The 20,654-nt window shown below is 39.2% G+C and overlaps 1 protein-coding gene across 15 annotated transcripts in view; it reads right to left on the bottom strand.

Moving 5' to 3' along the window:
* Positions 1-20,654, bottom strand: part of NOL8 (nucleolar protein 8) — a 28,015-nt gene that overhangs the window by 3,242 nt on the left and 4,119 nt on the right. For 10 of the 15 annotated variants that reach the window (XM_021927685.2, XM_021927684.2, XM_021927691.2 and 7 more), the window contains 9 exons: positions 18,598-18,733; positions 18,001-18,069; positions 13,666-15,543; positions 10,532-10,645; positions 9,947-10,069; positions 9,565-9,655; positions 6,282-6,420; positions 5,182-5,259; positions 974-1,245 (listed from right to left, as the gene is read on the bottom strand). In XM_021927685.2, the coding sequence (XP_021783377.2) occupies positions 974-1,245; positions 5,182-5,259; positions 6,282-6,420; positions 9,565-9,655; positions 9,947-10,069; positions 10,532-10,645; positions 13,666-15,543; positions 18,001-18,069; positions 18,598-18,733 (2,900 nt within the window). Of the gene's footprint in view, positions 1-728; positions 855-973; positions 1,246-5,181; positions 5,260-6,281; positions 6,421-9,564; positions 9,656-9,946; positions 10,070-10,531; positions 10,646-13,665; positions 15,544-18,000; positions 18,070-18,597; positions 18,734-20,654 lie in introns of all 15 variants that reach the window. The other 5 variants (XR_002517704.2, XR_002517703.2, XM_021927693.2 and 2 more) reach the window with 3 other exon arrangements.

The following is a 20,654-nucleotide window of genomic DNA, read 5'->3' as shown; positions in this document are numbered from 1 at the left end:
AAATTATAGTTACTATTTATATCATGCCAACTCTACTCAACAGTTTAGACAAGAAAATGAAGTCTTATTTGCAATAATTTTTGAACAACTACTAGATTGTCATACTTCCTTTTAAAGTACCACAGAGTTGGTACTATCTGCTAGTGAACCGAGATTGCACCACTGCACTCCAGCCTGGGTGACAGAGACTCCGTCTCAAAAAAAAAAAAAAATTGTTATCTACCAAACACATGTATGGTATTTTAACTGCTGATCTTTAAAGTAGAATCATTGTAGTTAGGTATGTGTGTATTCCGTATACGTATTGCTTGCTGTTACAGTGAACTTCTAGTTAGGTATGTGTGTATTCTGTATACGTATTGCTTGCTGTTACAGTGAACTTCCAGAAAGCTTGAACCCTGGGTGAGGAATAGCTCAGGTGTTTTTTAACCTGTGGCCCATGTTGGCCTTTAGAGGTAAACCTCTTGAAATGAAATGCAAAATTGTATGTACTAGTGTTTATTCTTCTCTCTAGGTTCTGGCAAATCTTCAGGGATAAACTGTGCAATAACTGGCATATTGATGATATGGCATATTTGTATAAAACCAAGGTTACTTTTATCTTATATGTAACACTAGTTTTCCATAAGTCATAGCATCTTCAGCTTCATTTAAGATACAAAGTTATTTAAATATATGAATTACTACACTTCTTCCTGACTTTTTACTTAACAGAAAAGATGCTGTACCTTATTCTCTGTCTTCCCTTCATATGGAAGCTAGTAGAAGTTTGCTTCCTTAAATGCAAAAATAGTTTCTATCACAGCTTCAGGAACATCGTGTTTACGCTTCTGTGACACTAAATCTCAAATTATCTAGGTAGAAGAAAGAATCCTTTCTTCAGCTGACATTAAATCGGTTACACTTAATGCAGATTCAATCAATTAAGTTCAAACTGACTAAAATCAAAAAGTATGGGAAAAAAGAAAAGTACCTTCCTTTATGTCTTTAATGTCCGAATCAAAAAAGGAGAATGTGAACCCGCTGGGCTGCTCAGCGCCACTGGTCAGAGCTGCAGGGCCCTGGATTTCCTCAGGTTTCTCTTTAGCACAGTCCTCATTCCAGGGTGTGTCCTCTTCCTTTTCACTGGTATATTTTGTAGTTTGGAATATTTCTTTCAGATCCATAGCAATATTATAATACATTTCTTTAGACACCTCAGGTAGCTTCTCAGCTTCCTCCCTTTTCTTTTTTCGTTTTGCTTTACTGAAATGACATATATAGACGTGTGCATCACAAAGAAACAAGTTTTGGAAAATTTCCAGAAATCAGGAAAAGAAAAAATCCTGGACAACTTTAATTCTGCCCTTTCAACAACCAGGATATAAAACTCTACTAATAGACAAATAAAATAAAACTCTACATATAAAACTCTACTAATAGAAGTAAAATCTTGACCAATAAGCTTTTTTTACACAAATCTCAAACAGCTGCATGAATCATATTCTATCATCCTCTGAACTACATTCAGAAATTATGCCTAAACTATACAGCTAGGTGTAAGGAAGGAAATCACTTAGCTTTACTAGGCCTCAGTTTCCTCATAGGCAAAATGAAAACTGTAGGCCACATGACTCCTAAGATACTGGGAATTTTACCAATATCTGGTAAAACTGTAAATCAGTTATAGAAATGAATTATAAATATGTAAATATACGTTTCTTTTGAAATGAAATTTTTGTTACCATAAATCTATCTGCTCTATATTTAGGAATGAATATGCTTTTCTCTTTGATCTTGGACAAAAAGTTACATGGCAGTTTCCAATACTGAATTTTGAACTAAGAAAATATTAAAATCCTTTTTCCTTTAAGACCAGGCCAAAGTTTGTAATGTGTTACCTGAAATAATAAGTGAATAGGATATCCAAATAACCATTCTTAGTGGTAGAGACCATCTCAAAGGGAGAAACTTTTAATATTTCAGTAAATACACCAATCTGGTTAGGTTTTAAGACAGATATACTTCTTATGAAACCAAGCTCTATAAAAAATGGTAGGCAGTTCCAAGTGATTTTCATTTAACCACCACGTGGTGGCTTTAAAATTTGTCCAAAAACTCTTTGTTACTTCTTCCTTCAAGAGGTGGAAGTTAATTCCCTCATCCCTTGAGTGTGAGCTGGACTTAGTGACTCTTTTAATGGACAGAGTAAGGCAAATGTCATGATACATAACTTCTGAGACTAAGATCACAGCAAAAGCCAGAAGGACCTTGAAAAAACTGTTAGTAGAAACCATATGGCCTTTGAGGAGGTTGCAGATAAGGGCTTAAGAGAAAAATAAGGTAAATCCTGTTGGAAACTGGAGAAGAGGGAATCCTTGTAATACGGTGGTAGAAAGTTTAGCAATACTGTCAACTGCATTGTGTGTACTGTGGAAAATGGAAAATGTACCTAATTAGCTGGGTGATCTAGCTAAGGAGATGTCCAGGAAGTGTTACAGGTATATTCTGGTTTCATCCTACTGATTACAGTAAAATAGGAGAGAATGAAACTAAAGGGAGGAATATTTTTTTAAAGGGAACTTAGAATTCATGGTTTTGAAGACTCCTAATCTCCAGAAGGCAAATGACATGAAATTTAAGAAAGGGATTCTAAGCAAAGATCGACTCTATGACAGCCTTAGAAAAACATGGTCTAAAGAAGGGGTTGACAACCTATGGTCCATGGGCCAAGTCCAGGCTACTGCCTACTTATGTCTGAACTGCAAGTTAAGAAATTTTTCTTTTTTATCATTTGAAATGACGGGGAAAAACAAACATCATTTCATGACATGGAAAAATTATATGAAATGAAAATTTCAGTGTCCATTAATAGTTTTATCGGCACACAGCCTTGCTCATTTCTTTACATTATTGTCTGTGGCTGCTTTTCTTTTACAAAGGTAGAGGGGAATCTTCACAGCAGAGACGATCTGGCCTGCAAAGCCTTATCTACTATCTTGCCTGTCACAGAAAAATTTATAGACCTCGGTCTAAAAATAAAACAAAATTCTTTTTTAAGACCCTAAAAAGAGATAAGAAGCTTCCAACTGTTACCCAGGAACAGTGGTGCACACCTGTAGTTCCGGCTACGTGGGAGGCTGAGGTGGGAGGATCACTTGAGCCCCGGTGTTCAAGGCTACAGTGAGCTATGATTATGCCACTGCACTGCAGCCAGGTGACAGAGCAAGACCCTGTCTCTAAGATTTTACAAAAAAGAAAATAAACTTCAATTGTTCAAACAATAGGGTTTCTATGGAGGTTAGAGGCATTATCTCTCAGCAGTTTCAGTAGAAGCCCAAGGTTAAAAAAACAACAAAAAAGGCTTATCTCAAAATGATATGTGTGACTTTCATCTAACAGAGTGAATTCCAAGAAGATTCAGATAAACTATGAAGATTTTAAGAGAATTATATTATCAGAACTACCACTAGACTGGACTGGTAGATACAGGAACATTTCAAAATGAATAGGCTTTTGGACTCCCAAATTTCTATAAGCAAAAAGCAGGTTGAGAAAACTACTCAGCTGTAAACCTGTGCCAGCACTTATGGAAAGAGAAGGATGATCCAGAAAACCGAGTCAGGAAGAATTATTCCTAGGCCCTCAGTCCTAATCAAAGACCTTCCAACATTTGTCTCTCTAGATTTCAGAGTTACTATGGATATATGACTGCTTTGTGCCTGTTTTCCTTCACTGAACAGTACCTATAGTGGCTATCCAATGCCTGTTCCACCACTCTATATTGGAGGAAGGGTAGATAACTTGCTTTTTTAGTTCGTAGGTCTTCTTATCAAACAGAACTGCACTCAAAGTACTGTACTTAAGGAGTAACAGAGAAGCTTCTTCTGTACCTAGATCTGATTTGAATGATGATATCCTGGATTTTGAGCTGATGTAAAGGGATGAGGCTTCTTAGGAGTATAGGGAGGGGGTAAACATAGCCGTATTTGTTCCATTATCTGAAATACGGATTATCTGAAATAATACACAAATATCCTACATTGGAGGGAATATTAATATGACTTCTACTTTAGTCTAAAATGTGATTCTTTTTAAAAGAATCCTTTAATTTTGGAACAATTTTAGGTTTACAGAAAGTTACAAAAATAGTAGAGTTCCTAAATAGCCTTCACTTTGGTTTCCCTAATGTAATTTTGTATGTATGTAACTATGTAATTGTATGTAACTGGAATATAATTGTCAAAATTAAAAGATTAACATTGGTAGATTACCACTAACTAAACTCAGACATCGTTTTGATTTCACCAGTTTCTCCACAAATTGTCTTTTTTGTTTCAAGATTCAATTCAGGATACCACATTGCCTTTTGTGATTTTCGTGGCTACTAGCAGTTGGAAAATGAAGGATTTAAACCAAGCTGTTACTGGTTGCTGTATATATTCCCCATATTTATCCAACTGACTGCACATCTATAGGAAACAGAAGCTCCTACCACACTAGATGGTTGAAAGGTTGCCCCCCAAAAGCTATGTCCATGTCCTAATTCCTGAAACCTGTGAATGTTAACATTATTTAGATAAGGAGTCTTGCAGAGATATTAAGGTAAGGGTCCTGATATAAACCATCCAGGATTATCCAAGTGGGCCCTGAATGCTATCACAAGTGTCCTTATAAGAGGCACAAAGAGGAGAGACAGACAGAAAAGAAGAGGCCATGTGAAGATAGAAGCAAAAATGAGAGTAATGTGGTCTCAAAGCCAAGGAACACCAAAGGATTGGTGGCAGTCACTAGAAACTAGGAGAGGCATAAAACGGCTTGGTTTCCCTGAACCTCTAGAAGGAACACAGCCCGTTCAGTATCTTAATTTGGGACTTCTAGGTTCCAGAACTGTAAAGAAATAAATTTTGTGATTTTAAGTAACCAAGTTTATGGTAGTTACAGAATTCACAAGAAACTAATACAAACAAAAAGCATTCTAGAGTAGGAGTACATATCATTTATAGATTCCTCTGTCAAAAGGTAAGAACTCCTCCACCACATCAATAATTTCGCTCTAACTCTACCTGCACTACCCCTACCCCACCAATCTTAATACAGTGGGACCAATGAGTAGGATATTGGTTCCTATCTACATTTTTAATTGTCTGAAATGAGATTAATTTACCTGATCCTATTGCTAAAAGAAGTAGCTCTATTTACCTTTCTTTTGGTTTATCATCTCTTTTTCTTTCGTAAGTGGCATGGTCTTGCTTCGTTGGATCATAATGTATGATGTCCCTACATAAAAAAAGGAGGGGAGGTTGAAAGAGATAAAACAGAACACTAATACAAAAAGTAAATAGCAAATTATAATTCAGCACTAGGAAGATTCTAATTTTGCAGCAATAAGAAGCCATATGACATCAAAGAAGATAACGAGGATCTTACTAAAAATAATATATACTACTTTTTTTTTTTTTTTGGAGATGGAGACTCGCTGTGTTGCCCAGGCTGGAGTGCAATGCCATGATCTTGGCTCACTGCAACCTCTGCCTTCCAAGTTCAAGCGATTCTCCTGCCTCAGCCTCCCAAGTAGCTGGGATTACAGGCATGTACCACCACACCCGGCTAATTTTTATATTTTTAGTAGAGACGGGGTTTCAGCATGTTGGCCAGGCTGGTCTCCAACTCTTGATCTCAGGTGATCCACCCGCCTCAGCTTCCCAAAGTGCTAGGATTATAGGTGTGAGAAACCGCGCCTGGCTGAAAAAATATTTTAAACTACCTACTTTTGAGATTTCCTGGATTTTTTTTAGCTTTTAAAATGATTTTAAACATACTAAAATACATACAGGTAAAATGATATACTATCTGGGATTTGCATAAAACATTTCATTGTGTAAAGCAGGGATTGGATAAAGGTATAGAAGAAAACACTGGTCACATGTTGGTGACTGTAAAAGCTAGGTAATGGTGTACAGGGCTTTCATTACGTTAGTCTCTAAATTGCATGCCTGAAAATTTCCATAAGTTACATTTATATAAATAGTTTTACAGTTACTATTTAAACTGTTTTCCAATTGTTTCACTAATGAAAGCGATGCTGCTATGACATCTAAGGGTATAAATACAGAAATAATTTAAGATTAGTTCCTTGAAGTGAATCATTGGGTCAAAGGTAAGTATATTTTTAAGGCTCTGATACATATTGCCAGCTGCCTTCCCAGGCCATTGAAAAGAGACCTAATTTTAAATTGAGTTCAAAAAGACATTTATGGCAAAGGATGATGTGGTAGAATGGGATGGAAAATAAAACATACTTAAATTTCTTAGCAGCTACTGATCCTTTGTTTGTAGAATTGCTTAAGTTGATTTGCAAAACACTTTGTACAACATTCAGGGCTTTCTTTTTTTCTTCCGCAAGCTCTTCTTCCTCAGCAGTTTTCTTTTCATTTACCTCTTTGAGGGAAAGGGATAATTAATAATCTCTTGGAAAACACAGCCTGAGAAGTCTCAATCATCAAATATTTACCAAGTACCTAAACATGTACAAAATCCATTAAGACAGGAAGAAGAAAAGTTTAACCTCATTTCACTAACCTCCATATCCCAAGACCCTCAGCCATAGCAAACTCAGAAAGTCCGCATGACCAGATAATGAAAAGTCCTACTTCTGTTCCTAATTATGAAACAATCTGAATTTAATGGCTTTCAGTAGCAAGTCTAAAACTTTTAAGGTAAAGATTGGCAAATGTAATAGAGCAAGATACTAATAACTACAGTGATTCTAGACTCTTTGATTTTTTTTAGCATTCTAAACATAATCTAAATTATGTAAATCTAAAAATGATAAAGACAGTGAAAAATGGTAATGGTATATCTGACAATATTAGTGGATAGTTGTTTTAGTCTTTGATTCAATAACAAGTATTATGGGAAAACAACCATATGCCCTACACATACCAAGGCATCATGGAATTTTACAAGCTACTATCCTCAACTACTACAAACAGACAAAATATCAGATAATAAAGTTAAACAGCTAGTTTGGATTATAGAAATACAAAAGTAGTCTAAGCCTGTATGACTTTCAACTTACTGCAGGATATAAATAACCAACTAACAGAAACTAGAATAAAATGCTGATTTAAGTACTCTACAGGGATGCCCCCAAAGTTTCTAAGAGTTCAAAGGAAGTTGAGATAGTGTTTAACTGAATCAAAAAATGCTTTATAAACTAGGTAGAGTTATGAGGTAAGAAAGATAAAGTTGAATCCCTAGAGGTGGTAGGAAAGCATGCTAGGTGTTGGAAACAAAATGAACACATATATTGAAATAATAAAGTACAAAAAGTTTACACTGCGTTAGGTTTAAACATGGAACTGCTAATTTCAACAACTTTTAACTATCAAAAACATCAATTTAAATTTTAATCTAATAACCATTAGGGAAGTAGAATATAATGCTGAAAAAGGCTCAAGGTGATATAGGCTGGCTGTGTTGCTTACTTGAGACACAATATTGTGCCTCAAAATTTGGGAAGTGATCAGGTGCAGTGGCTCCATGCCTATAATCTCAGCACTTTGGGAAGCTGAGGCAGGAGGATCACTTGATGCCAGGAGTTTTGAGAACAGCTTGGGCAACAAAGCGAGACCCTGTCTCTGGAAAAAAAAAAAAAATTAGCTGGACATGGTGCCACGTGCCTGTAGTCCTAGCTACTAGAGAGACTGAGTTTGAGGTTACAGTAAGCTATGACTGTGCCACTGCACTCCAGCCTGAGGAACACAGTGAGATCCTGTCTCCAGAAAAGTAAAAAATTTTGAGAAGGAAAGAAAAAAACAAACAACGGAGGTTCTAAGAATGGACACGCCATCAACACAGAAAGGTTGAGAAAAGCTGGTTTGGACTTGCTGAGTTTTAACACAAACTCAGGAAAGCCTGTGGAAAATACCCAACAGACATTGATGACCAGTTGTTAGCTCAGCAGAACAGCAAGGAAGAAAGAAGACCCAAATCTGAAAAACAGTCATGTGCAAGTGAAGGCTAAAGTTATAGGGACTTACGGAACCCTGGGAAGAACCCATTATTGGAGGCAACAGAAAAATTAGGAATCAAGAGTTAAGAAAACCAGGAAGTTATGCAATTGGAAGCAAAGTGAATATTTCAAGAAGGGATGATCAACAGTGACATATGCTGTAGGTTAGCTGAAGAGGATGTCATTGGAGACAATGCCACTGCACTTGGAGAACAAGTTGTTTATGACTTTGATGGAACACATATCCAAAGAGTTGTAAGAAAACAGACAAAATTGGCAGAAGAAAATAACCTCTCTGTACCTTCTAAATGAAGGTTATTCTCCAGGTTCTGTTCATTCTTGTGTTTTCAACATGGAGTTTTGAGTGAGAAAGTCAGGTAGAATACAATGCTGGAAAGAGCTCAAGGTGATGGAGGCTAGCTGTGCTGCTTCTTGCAGAATAGACACTGTGCTTTCAAAAGTTGGAAAAGGGCCAGGTACAGTGGCTCATGCCTATAATCTCAGCACTGAAACAGAATTTGGGAGGACCCTAGAGAATTCATTTTAAACCTCTCTGAACCTTGGTTTCCTGAAACAGTCCAATACTGTTAATAATCACCTCAAAGAATTGAGAAGATTAAATCACAGATTGTTTTCAATAAAAAGCCAACTGCTACTGAATTAGATGTGATTTACTTTTTCACTTCAAATTTAGAACTGAAAGAGAGATGGAGTAGAAACTTGAAAACTGGCATGGTTAGAGGAATGGCTTTTTTGGGACCACAAGACCTAACTGTGTGTAGAAAAAGGAAGAAGCTAGAAGGGGAAGAATGAAAATGCCAGTGATGAAAGGGGTAATAGGAAGTAGGAATGGTGAGGATTAAAATGCAGATTAGATTAATTCAGGAAGGATTAAAAAAAAAGAAGTGCAGAGAAGTTCTGAGATTAGGAGAGGGAATTAGGGAGCTCATTCAAGCCAGCCACATAGGAGGTAAGGTGTTTTTAAAAGGGTAAGAGGAGAAGATCCTGTAGAAAAAGTTTGGAAGTACTGCTGTGAAAAATGCTATAGTAAGTGAAAAGAAGTAGAATTAGGATGCTTCTGATAGCATCATTACTCTTAGATACATTCAAATAGGGATAAATTCAAGTAGAATGGCATTCAATGATACACAGCTTTAAAACATAATCTGCACCAGGTATGCACATTGGAGGATGATGAACACTCTTCCTTTTAGAAAGCCAGGAGTGACTTAACCATCTTCCATGGCTTCACCCAGAACCTGCTGATCAACTGACACAGGCTGCCAGGTAGGAAACTCAACTTCTTCTCATACCAAGGATGGGATGGAGGAAAATGGGACCTTTGGTGAATGCTATTTATTCCTTTCCTTTCTGGCAGCTCGAAGTAATTAAATTTTCCTAAATTACTATGTAAAAACTTAGTATTAACTGTACATTTGGTTATAAACTCCTCAATCCAATGTCTTGGGATGGAGAGTTTCTTCATGTGTTAAATAAAGGAGGTACACTAGGTGATTTCTCAGTGTCCCCAGATATGACATCAGGACTCTGGACAATGAAGCATTTACCTTCCTGTTCCTCTTCACTGTCACTTTCTAGAAATCGAGAGTCCATGCGGAATCTGTCATCAGTGCCAAAGTGCGACTGTAAATCCATGAGCTACACAGACAGAAAACATACATAATTGATAGCCACATTCCCAAGAAATTGTTTCTGACGAAGACTGTCAATGTACACCTCCCCACACACTGAAATTCACTACATTAAGATGTTTGCCTACCTCCATCTACCTATGAACCAATCAGAGAGGATCACAGAAGACTCACTCCCCAAATAAACACCCCGATGCTATAATGTAGGTTAAGGTCTGCCTGCATTTACTCAGATTTAAGGGCTATGTCAAAAAATAAGGACATGTCGCAAGTTTAATTATTTTCAGTCTTCACTAACCTTCTGTCCTGCTCTGCCCTCAAACTGAGGTTTAATTTTGAACCTATTACTGTCATCTTCAGAATCAGATTCCTCATCATCACTGCTATCAAACAGCTTCCCAGATGTTTTACCCACAGACTCCTGTGAAGAAACAGAAATGTTTATTAATAGCAGAGGCAAACAAGTAGCATTTCCTTCATAAGGCAATCTTCTCTCTCACATTGAAAGCCAATAACCCAGACTCATCTACCAGGAATGAGTAAATGGTGGGTCAGGTGGAAATTCCTGACTCAGTGAAATCTAACTGGCCTCTGGGATCACTAATTCAGAGGCTCCCCAGTGAAGCCTGGATTTGAGGAGGTAGTTATCACATGCAAGAACAGTTTCTGTAGTGTTTCACTAATATTGATGTCATGCTGCAGATGCTGTGGAGAATACAGGTTCATATATAAAAATCTCCAAAACCCCTGTAGTCTCAATGTGTGGCAAGCCCTGGGTCTCACTGGGGCTCTCAGGAGGGTTTTATGTTGAAATTGGCAGTTGTTTGTGATGTGGATCTGCAGAAGTAGATGAATGTCCACAGGGACATCCTGAACTTCTTACTTTTACCCTTTCCTCTCCTGGATGGCTTTGCTCCTGAGTCGATGTCTCCTCTGTTTCACATTCACTGTCAGAACCGAAGATGATGTGCGTTGGCTTATCCTCTGGATGACCATCCTAGGGAGGCCATCAAAAGCATTGCATCTTAAAAAGATTGATGACGAAGACTCCAAAAGCAATTGCAGCAAAATCCAAAATTGACAATTAAAGAGTTTCTGCATAGCAAAAGAAACTATCAACAAAGTAAACAGTGTACAGAATGGGAGAAAATATTTGCAAACTATGCATCTGACAAAGGTCTGATACCCAGAATCTATAAGGAACTTAAACAAATCAATAAGCAAAAAACAAACAACCCTAGTAAAAAAATGGGCAAAGGACACAGCAGACACTTCTCAAAAGACATACACGGCCAACAAGCATACAAAAAAAATGCTCAACATCACTGATCATTAGAGGAATGCAAATCAAAACCACAATGAGATACCATCTCACACCAGTCAGAATGGCTATTACTAAAAAGTCAAAATATAACAGATGCTGGCAAGGTTGCAGAGAAAGGGAAATACTTATATACTGCTGGTGGGAATGTGAATTCATTCACCCACAATGGAAAGCAGTTTGGTGATTTCTCAAAGAACTAAAAACTATGATTTGACCTAGCAACCCCATTAGTGAATATTTGCCCAAAGGAATATAAATCATTCTACCATAAAGACACATGCACACATATGTTTATTGGAGTACTATTCATATTCATTGGAGTACTATTGGAGTACTATTCAGCAAAGACACGGAATCAACCTAGATGCCCATCAATGGTGGACTGGATAAAGAAAATGTGGTACACAGGCCCCACGGAATACTATGAAGTCATAAAAAAAGAATGCAGTCATGTCCCTTGCAGCCACATTGATGGTGCTGGAGGTTATTATCCTAAACAAATTAAGACAGGAACAGAAAACCAAATACTGGATGTTCTCACTTATAAGTGGGAGTTAAACGTTGAGTACACATAGGGGAGCAGTAGGCCAGGTACAGTGGTTTGACACCTGATATCCCAGCACTTTGGAAGGCCAAGGCAGGCTGATTGCTTGAGCTTAGGAGTTCGAGGCCAGCCTAGGTGACATGTTGAAACCCCATCTCTACAAAAATACAAAAATTAGCTGGGCATGGTGGCACATGACTGTAGTCCCAGCTACTCAGGAGGCTGAGGTGGGAGAATTGCTTGAGCCTGGGAGGTGGAGGTTGCAGTGAGCTGAGATCATACCACTGCACTCCAGGGTGACAGAGTGAGACCCTGTTTAAAAAAAAAAGGGGGGGGACAATCAAAACTGGGGTCTACTTGAGGGTGGAGGGTGGGAGGACAGTGAGGATTGAAAAGTTACCTATTGGGCCAGGCACAGTGGCTCACACCTGTAATCCCAACACTCTGGGAGGCCAAGACAGGCGGATCACCTGAGGTCAGGAATTTGAGACCAGCCTGACCAACATTGTGAAACCCCATCTCTACCACAAATATAAAAATTAGCTGGGTGTAGTGGCAGGTGCCTGTAATTCCAGCTTCTCAGGAGGCTGAGGCAGGAGAATTGCTTGAACCTGGGAGGCGGAGATTGCAGTGAGCCGAGATCACACCATTGCACTCCAGCCTGGGCAACAAGAGCGAAACTCCATCTCAAAAAAAAAAAAAAAAAGAAAAGAAAAACCACCTATTGGGTACTATGCTGATTATCTGGGTAACAAAATAATCTGTACACCAAACTTCCAAGACACGCAGCTTACCATGTAACAAACCTGCATCTATACCCCCAGAACCTAAAATAAATATTGGAAGAAAAAAAAAAAAAGCATTGTGGCTTAAAACAACCCAATCTCAAACTGAATGTCTAAACCTATCACTCCCTTCCCCTGCCAAGTCTACTTCCTGCCCTTTTTCCTTATCTAGTGAATGCCATCACCACCTGTTTATATGCCCAAGACTGAAACTTACAATTCCTCTTTCTATCCCTATCCAGTTATCACCAAGTCCTATCAATTAAACTTTTTGGTATCAATTCAATCAATCTATTCCCATTGCTGTTCTCATGGTTTTGACTTTCCACCTCCCCAAAGGCTCTCCTTGGTTCCAGATGGACCCATTCAATTTGTTTTCATCGTAGTCTGAAGGATCTCTCCCAAACAGAGGTTAACAAACTTTTTCTGTAAAAGCCCAGACTAAATATTTTAGGCTTTGCAGGCCACATATGGTCTTTGTTCTGTATTTAAAAACTATTTTTAGCTTGAAGGCTGTACATAAATAGGTCATGGGCTGCACGGCCTTTAAGGTGTAGTCTGTCAACTACTGTTCCAAAATAGACACAATTAAAATTCTTCTCTCCTTTGCTTAATCTTCTCTCCTTTGCTTAAAATTCTTAACTCTCTTTTCATTTTATGAACAAAATCAAACCACTAGCCTCATTTCTTGCCACCTCATGCTGCATAAGTTTTAGTTACACTGACTGAAAACATTCACTCTTGTATAAATGTTCCTTTTTCCTAGAATGAATGCCTTTCTGCTCCCTTCCCACCCTTTCACCTGGGCCTGACCAATTCCCACAGATCGTTTCCTACTACTCAGCTCAGACTATAGAAGCTCCCAACTGACTTGGTGCATCTCCTGTGTGCTGCCAGGGCACATGGGCACAATCTCCTCCTGGCCCTGTGTAACTGAACTGTGACTGTCAGCATGCCACGCCATGAGCCAAAAACTGTATGAAAGGCAAGATCATCATCTTCATACTATAAATCTGGCACTTACTATCAAGGTGTACTTAACAATTGTTAGAAGAATGAACAAAAGCCCGTTACAGTAAATCTTGAAGACTTGGCAAGGTATAAATCACTTGACAAGTGACTTATATGTAAATTCAGACACATTTGAATACATTACTTAACTATACCAGGTATAGCTTCTAAATGAAAGAAAATTATAAAGAAAATTTCAGATAAACCAGATGAACAAGTTAACTCAAGAACCAAAACATGAAACTGGTGAACACCAGGACAATCAGCTCTATGGGGGCACACTTCACTTCATGGGAAGGAAAAGCTGGCCTTTGTGAGCTCTTGTTAAATCCATACATTGAAAATATACTCACCAACTTTGCCAGAGCATTATGCACCAGCTTCTTCTGCATTTCTTTTGCTTTTTGCCTCGCTTCCAAGGCTGCCAAACGCTTCTCATTGTCTTCAGCATGCTTACCTTTAGCACTCAGATCTGACGAATTACTAATAGAAAGTGAGAAATCAGTTTTGATTTCCCAAGTGTCCTTGGAAGAGACCTTTGGTGATTTCTTGAGAGATGTGAGGCTGCTTGAATCAGACCTCTCTTCCTCTGAAGCTTCTGTCTTTGTGGTACTATGGCAGCTGTCTTTGTCAAAGCCTATGTTGTGAGTCTTTGCACTAAGACTTAAGGACTTGTTACCTTCTAATGGCCCAGAAATAGGATTCGTACTTCTGTTTTCAGAACTTCTAGGGGATACTGCCTTGCGATCCTGGCTCTCAAAAGTGGTCTGTCTTTTTTGAGGCTGAATATAGTTTGGGCCATTCGCCTTCTTTGCATGTTGGCATGCAGTCAGTTCACCTGATGAGCCATTAACATATGGGGACCCATCTTCCATGGATATGATACTGGGATCCTCATGTTTCATGGAATTCTGATCTTTATTAATATTGTTAGAGGCAACATTGTCTTTCAAGGATTTTTTCATTGACTCCTTTTCATATAGACAGCCTATTCCCTTGAAAGCCTGGAATTTTGGCTTTAAATTGTTTTCCTTTGGTTTCTGTTTGCCACAGGTGTTCTCCTCTCCTTCTAACAGGGAAGCCACAATCTCCTCGGGATGAATACACTGTTGGCCTCTGCGGAGGCAAGTGGGAGCCTTGGGGCTTTTGGAGCCTCTGTCAAACTTGCACCGGGTGGAGGTTTCTGGTCCATTACTCTCCGTATCTCCATTTGGAACCTTCAGATCACTGCCAGCCAATTGTTCCAAATCAGCTAAAGTGAGATTCACACGAAGGCAGTTTTTCATCATGGCATTATACTCCTCATCTCCTTCAGAGTCAGCTAATTCTGATGCAGAATCAGCATCTTCACTGCTACTGGAGTTAGAGGGAGATTTACGATTAAGAGACTTTAATCCACGACCAAGGGCTGACTCTACATTGCTTTTTCTTTTTTGTAGTTTAATACAGTGATCAGAAAGCTCACAGTTTTCTCTATTTTTCAAAGAAATTTTCTTTGTAGATTTTTCCATTTGTGAAAATTCTGTTATGTTTTTGACCTTAGCAACATTTTTTTTCATTGCAATGATTTCATCTGTATCTCCTGAGTCATACTCAGTATCATTTCTCATAATATCATCATCACTATCATGGCAAGAGACATTATTTTTGATACCTAAACCTATTAAAGAATGCAGTTTGTGAATGCCTGATTTGAAATCATCCCTTACAACTTCAAAAGGTTCATTTTCAGATTCATTTATTGAGGGTTGTGTAGTTCTCTGTAGGTTTTCCTCTTTTGCAATCATCATTCTCAATTCATCTTCAGAATCAATATCATCATCAGAAATGCTATTTCTCTTCTTGGCAGTTTCCAAGCCAGAAGTCTTAAAAGGTAGATTTTTAAGTTTCTGAGTATCAGAAACAGGTACAGGAGATGATTTAGAAGCAGTAATGGAATCACAAGTTCTTTTCTCTGCAGCCTGTTGCTGTGTTAAGGGTGGTCTCTCTATTACCCTCCTGGGCCTTGTACTCATGGCCAGAGACCCAATGGAACTCTCATCCTTCTGCACTTTTATCACCTTCTTGGGAGGGCCATGAAAGTCAGAGAACTCTCCTCGCCGTTTCTTACTCATAGGGTCATTCCCTCCTTCTAATTCCCAAGTCAGGCTGGATATAGGAATGGTGTTTGTGAAATCCTCCCCTATCTTCTTTAGGTTGTGGCAGTATTTTGAGGGATCATATTTTATGACGTTACGCAAGTCAAGAAACAAAACTAAAGCACTTGGTTTTAGGAAAACTTATCAATCTTTGACACAAAAATTACTGCTTAATCTCAAATAAGTCATTTACCCCCCCTTTCAGTTTCCTGTAAAAGAAAATGAGGGCTTAATTAGGTTACCTTTCAGGGTCTAAGAAATTGAGCTTTCTATGACATTTTCTGAGTTAAAGTCTAGTATCACCACTATTAGTTGGCAGAAATTACTCGGACTGTAGATAGGTATTATAGCAAACCTATTCAGATTATATTATAGGTACACAGGTCTCAGGGCTATTTTCTGTAAATCACAGAAATCCATCCATCGAGCTGATAGAGTAAAGCAAAGTTCTGGGTTCAGGAGAACCCATAGGACATGGCCACGTGTGTGTCCCTTACTCTCAAACTCTTTTGGCTATTTCTGTCTTCCCAGTTCTTACTCATCCTAACTCATTCTCCTAGCACAATAACGTCCACTTCACATGAACTCACTCTCTGCAATCATTTTTAGGTCTTTATTAGAAAGCTGGGCTGGGCACGGTGGCTCATGCCTATAATCCCAGCACTTTGGGAGGCGGCGGTGGGCGAATTACATAAGCCCAGGAGTTCGACACCAGCCTGGGCAACATGGTGAGGCCCTGTCTTAAAAATAAAAATTAAAAATTAAAAAAAAATCTAATAAATCTTTACCAGGACTATGTTGACATTATCCAGGAAAGATTCTAGTTAACATCGATGTGTTGTAATGATGGCTGTCATTTGCAGATTCCCTAAAGCATGTGAATAGGTAAGTATTAAGGTGCTTTAAGCTATCACTCTTTTTTGTTTTGAGACAGGGTCTCACTGCTGCCCAGGCTGGAGTGCCATGGCATGATCGTGGCTCAATACAGCTTCAACCTTCCAGGCTCAAGTGATCCTCCCAACTCAGCCTCCCCAGTAGCAGGGACCACAGGCATGTGTCACTGGGCCCAGCCTGAATTTTCTTTTATTAATATTTTTTGTAGAGTTAAGAGTCTCACTATGTTGCCTATACTGGTCTCAAACACCTGGGCTCAATGATCCTCCAGTGGCCTCCCAAAGTGCTGGGATTACAGGTGGGAGCCACTGCACCCCACCTTAAGCAATTACTCTTGAAAGTCCCTTTGTTTAGTAACTACTTATACGTGTCAGTTATATGTGAGGTGTGGCAAAAAGCGTCTATTGTCTCTACTGTCCTTCAATATTTTCCTCTTTGCCATCGGCAGCTGCCATTGGTGGAAAGCTGGAAAGTGGAAAAGAAGAAATCAGTACTTTCTTGACTTTGAGCCACTTGTAGGGAGGGCAGAAGTCATAGCTATGTCCAATGCAACTAGGGCCTGGATTCAGGTAGTGGCTTCAGTGGCACAGTAGCTGTGAGCTCTGAGGACACACGTTTTTGCTTCTCTAGTCCCAAGGGGGTAGTGGTTTACTGCAGTTGTCAATCAGTGGGCAATCTGACCTTTGGCTTTTGCTCCTCCAGCACTTGTTTAACTAACTGCATATACTATATTCCCTCTGTTTGAAACACCTGCTACTGTTTCCCTTACTGACTGACACCAAGGTTAAAAGCCAAAGAATACATCAAGACGGCTGGGTGCGGTGGCTCACGCCTGTAATCCCAGCACTTTGGGAGGCCAAGGTGGGCAGATCACGAGATCAGGAGATCAAGACCATCCTGGCCAACATGGTGAAACCCCATCTCTACTAAAAATACAAAAAATTAGCCAGGCATGGTGGCACACACCTGTAGTCCCAGCTACTTGGGAGGCTGAGGCAGGGGAATTACTTGAACCTGGGAGACAGAGGATGCAGTGAGCCGAGATCGTGCCACTGCACTCCAGCCTGGGGGACAGAGCAAGACTCCGTCTCAAGAAAAAAAGAGAGAAAAAAAAATATATCAAGACACACTGCTCAGAATTCCATGATACCGGTCTTCAAGGTCTTAGACAATGTGACCTCATTGAATAGGCATTAGAATTTGCTCACACTCTGCTCCAAACTATTTGTCAACCCACCATCCTCCTGCTTGTCCACGTATTTTTATCTACTATTCCTACTCCCAGGACTACTTCCCATCACTTCTGTTAATTCACAACCTACCTGAATTCTAAAGCCTTCTTTAATGATGGTCTCCGGGTCTCTCACGCCTCTTTAGTTCCTTCAGCAATGGCTTTGAATCCATGTATGACAATATGAATACATTAATAAACCAACCTGCCTCTTTGGCACTCATCATTTGAATTACTTAATTGTATAAAACCTCAATCCATTTTCTCATGCTCTAATTGTTTCATACATGTAGGTGAGTACCAAGAAACTGGGAACATGCAAACAAACACCTAAAGATTTACTGATAGAGACAGTGAAATGCTAAAGGTATTTTACAAGTATCCATCACTGTGGTAAATAATTACTTTGACAGGTCAAAGGATATTTTACGTTTATGTTGATTTTTAAGGTGAAGAACAGGTAAGACTCTTCCAAATTTGCTAACAACCCAATTCTAAAAGAAAAAAAAAAGAATTTATTTACTATATGTGACACAAATGGAAAAGATTTAATAACAATATTAGGTAAATACAACAAAAAAATCAGTGGGCTATGATTACTGTTGGGTTTACTTTTCTGACAATGAGTTACCAAAGAGAAAAATTGTGAGAGGAAAGGAAAAAAAAAGGGAGATTTGGAGCAGCTATCAATCCCAAAGTAAACCAAGTAGGATGGTTTACAAAAAACACAGGTTGCTAATTTAAACAGGCAAACTTGGGACCTGCCTATATTCCTGGCTACCTATGTCCCTTGAAAGTTCACCTCTGCTTGAGTTTTGATTTTTCTCTGTAAAATGACAGAGAACTATGCTTAACTAGGAGTTGTAAATGCACCTTGAAAAATCATAAAGTCCTATCTATGTTAATTGCCTCAAGAAAGGGGAAAAGAGGAACTGGTTTTAGACATGACACCCACGATCACATGATCTCAGGCATCGGTTCCCAAGACCATGTGATTGGCTCAGGCTACAGAGGAGACTCACCTTATGCCCTGGCACTTCTGTCCCTGGCACAGCTTTCATATGGAAATCCACTCCTCCTATCTTTTCTAACAAGTTGGTGTTACCTGTTGTTGATTTTTCTTTCTTAGCTTTTGCTTCCTCTCTCTCTTGGGCCAATCTGAATCAAAAAGAAAATACAAATAAAAGAGTCAAAACAATCAGCCATGTAAAATGGCTATTTCACTTTAGGTGAGCCTAAATGAGCACTATAAAGTAAACAGCTTTGTAGTACTAAAAACCAAAATAAAACAAAAATGCTTTGTTAGTAGCATAATAGTTTACCTACTTATCTGAACATACAATGTTTTTATTGTAGAATACTGGAAGACAGAACCGTGAAGAACACAAAACATATTCCGTATCCCTCATCCTATTGTTAATATTTTGTCTACTTAACTTCATCTTTGTTCTATATGTAAATATACACATTTTATAATGTAATCCAAATATCATAAGCACAGTTGGGTACACTTCATTTACCAACTTACACATTCTTTGAAAACATCACTATGATTGTTGCACAACATGCCTTTCCATCAATCCACTGTAGTTTATTGACCAGTCCCTTACCACCAGCAACTGAGCAATAGAGGGTTGGACAGCAGTGAGAAGCTGTGCTGTCAGGGCTGTCCCACCAAAGCATGAGAGTTCTTTTCCTAGCCCACCCTCTATAGTCAGTCTCCTGAATCCCTGACATGCATGCTCACACCTGTGCTCTGCTCCAGTGGATGTCCCAGTTCTCCTTTATGGAAGACCAAGACCATGGATCGCAAGTTCTCTCAATTTCCCCCTTTCAATTTATATACGTTTGACATTTTATGTTATTTCTCTCCATTCACTCTTCCCCATGACGAAGGTATCTTTCGGAGCCCAATTTGTTAGGTCTTGATTATCTGTATCCTCCTAATGAAGAGAATGCCCCCTCTTCCGATTCAAATCACCGCCGCCGTCTTCAAGCCTGGACAACTGCACAGAGCAGTCCTCACTGGCCTCTTTGCCTCTGTCTCCTTTATGTCCCAGAAAAACCATCAGACCCATGCTTCTCAGGCATATTCAAGCAGATACTCCAAGCAGCAGCACTGTGTGTTCAACCTGCTCAGCATGGGGCCCCAGTGCCTGCACACAGTAGGCTGGCAACTGCTGCTGGAATGAAAGGTATATAACCACCCTGTTCACAGTCTGAGGCTTCAGCTGAAGAACAAAATCAAATTCTCACCTTTTCCATAAGACCAGTCCCCAAAACATGCCTCAAAGTAGCTGCTTGCCACTTGTTTTAGAATATATCTGTTCTTGTTACATTTCATTGGTCTGGAACAATCTTATCAACTCTCCTGGTCATTCTATCTTTTTCTTTTTTTTTTTTTTGGAGACAAGAGTTTCACTCCTGTTGCCCAGGCTGGAGTGCAATGGCACAATATAGGCTCAGTGCAACCTCCGCCTCCCAGGTTCAAGTGATTCTCCTGCCTCAGCCTCCCAAGTAGCTGGGATTACAGGTGCCCATGACCACACCTGGCTAATTTTTGTATTTTTAGTAGAGACGGGGATTCACCACATTACCCAGGCTGGTCTTGAACTCCTGACCTCAGGTGATCCACCCGCCTTGGCCTCCCAAAGTGCTGGGATTACAGGCGTGAGCCACTGTGCCCGGCCTCTATCTGCATATTCTTAAATTGTTTCCTATTTTGAAAACTCCCCAACTAACAACACCTTTTCTTCCTGAAAATACCTTTAGGATTTTAAAAGCTCTAACGGCTTTTATAATACACTGTCTTGTTCTTAAATCACTTGCATAATCACTCTTATGCCTGTCATACAGTGATCTCCTATTTTCTTTATATTTTTGTATGACACCAGCATTAATAGTCAAAATCAACATAAGCAATTCAGAAGTCTACTAAAATTTAAATGCAGACAATGCTAAGATTCAGCAACTCCATTTTCTGATATAAACCTAGTAAAACGCCTGCATATACATAGGATACGTGCTCCAGGATCATCTACAACCATGAAAAAGTAGAAACAGTCATCAGTGGGAAGGG

This window comes from Papio anubis, chromosome 13 (genome assembly GCF_008728515.1).
Source record: "Papio anubis isolate 15944 chromosome 13, Panubis1.0, whole genome shotgun sequence".
Classification (NCBI taxonomy): Eukaryota; Metazoa; Chordata; class Mammalia; order Primates; family Cercopithecidae; genus Papio; species Papio anubis.
The sequence above is the reverse complement of the archived record's forward strand: the minus strand, read 5'-3'. Positions and strand labels throughout refer to the sequence as shown.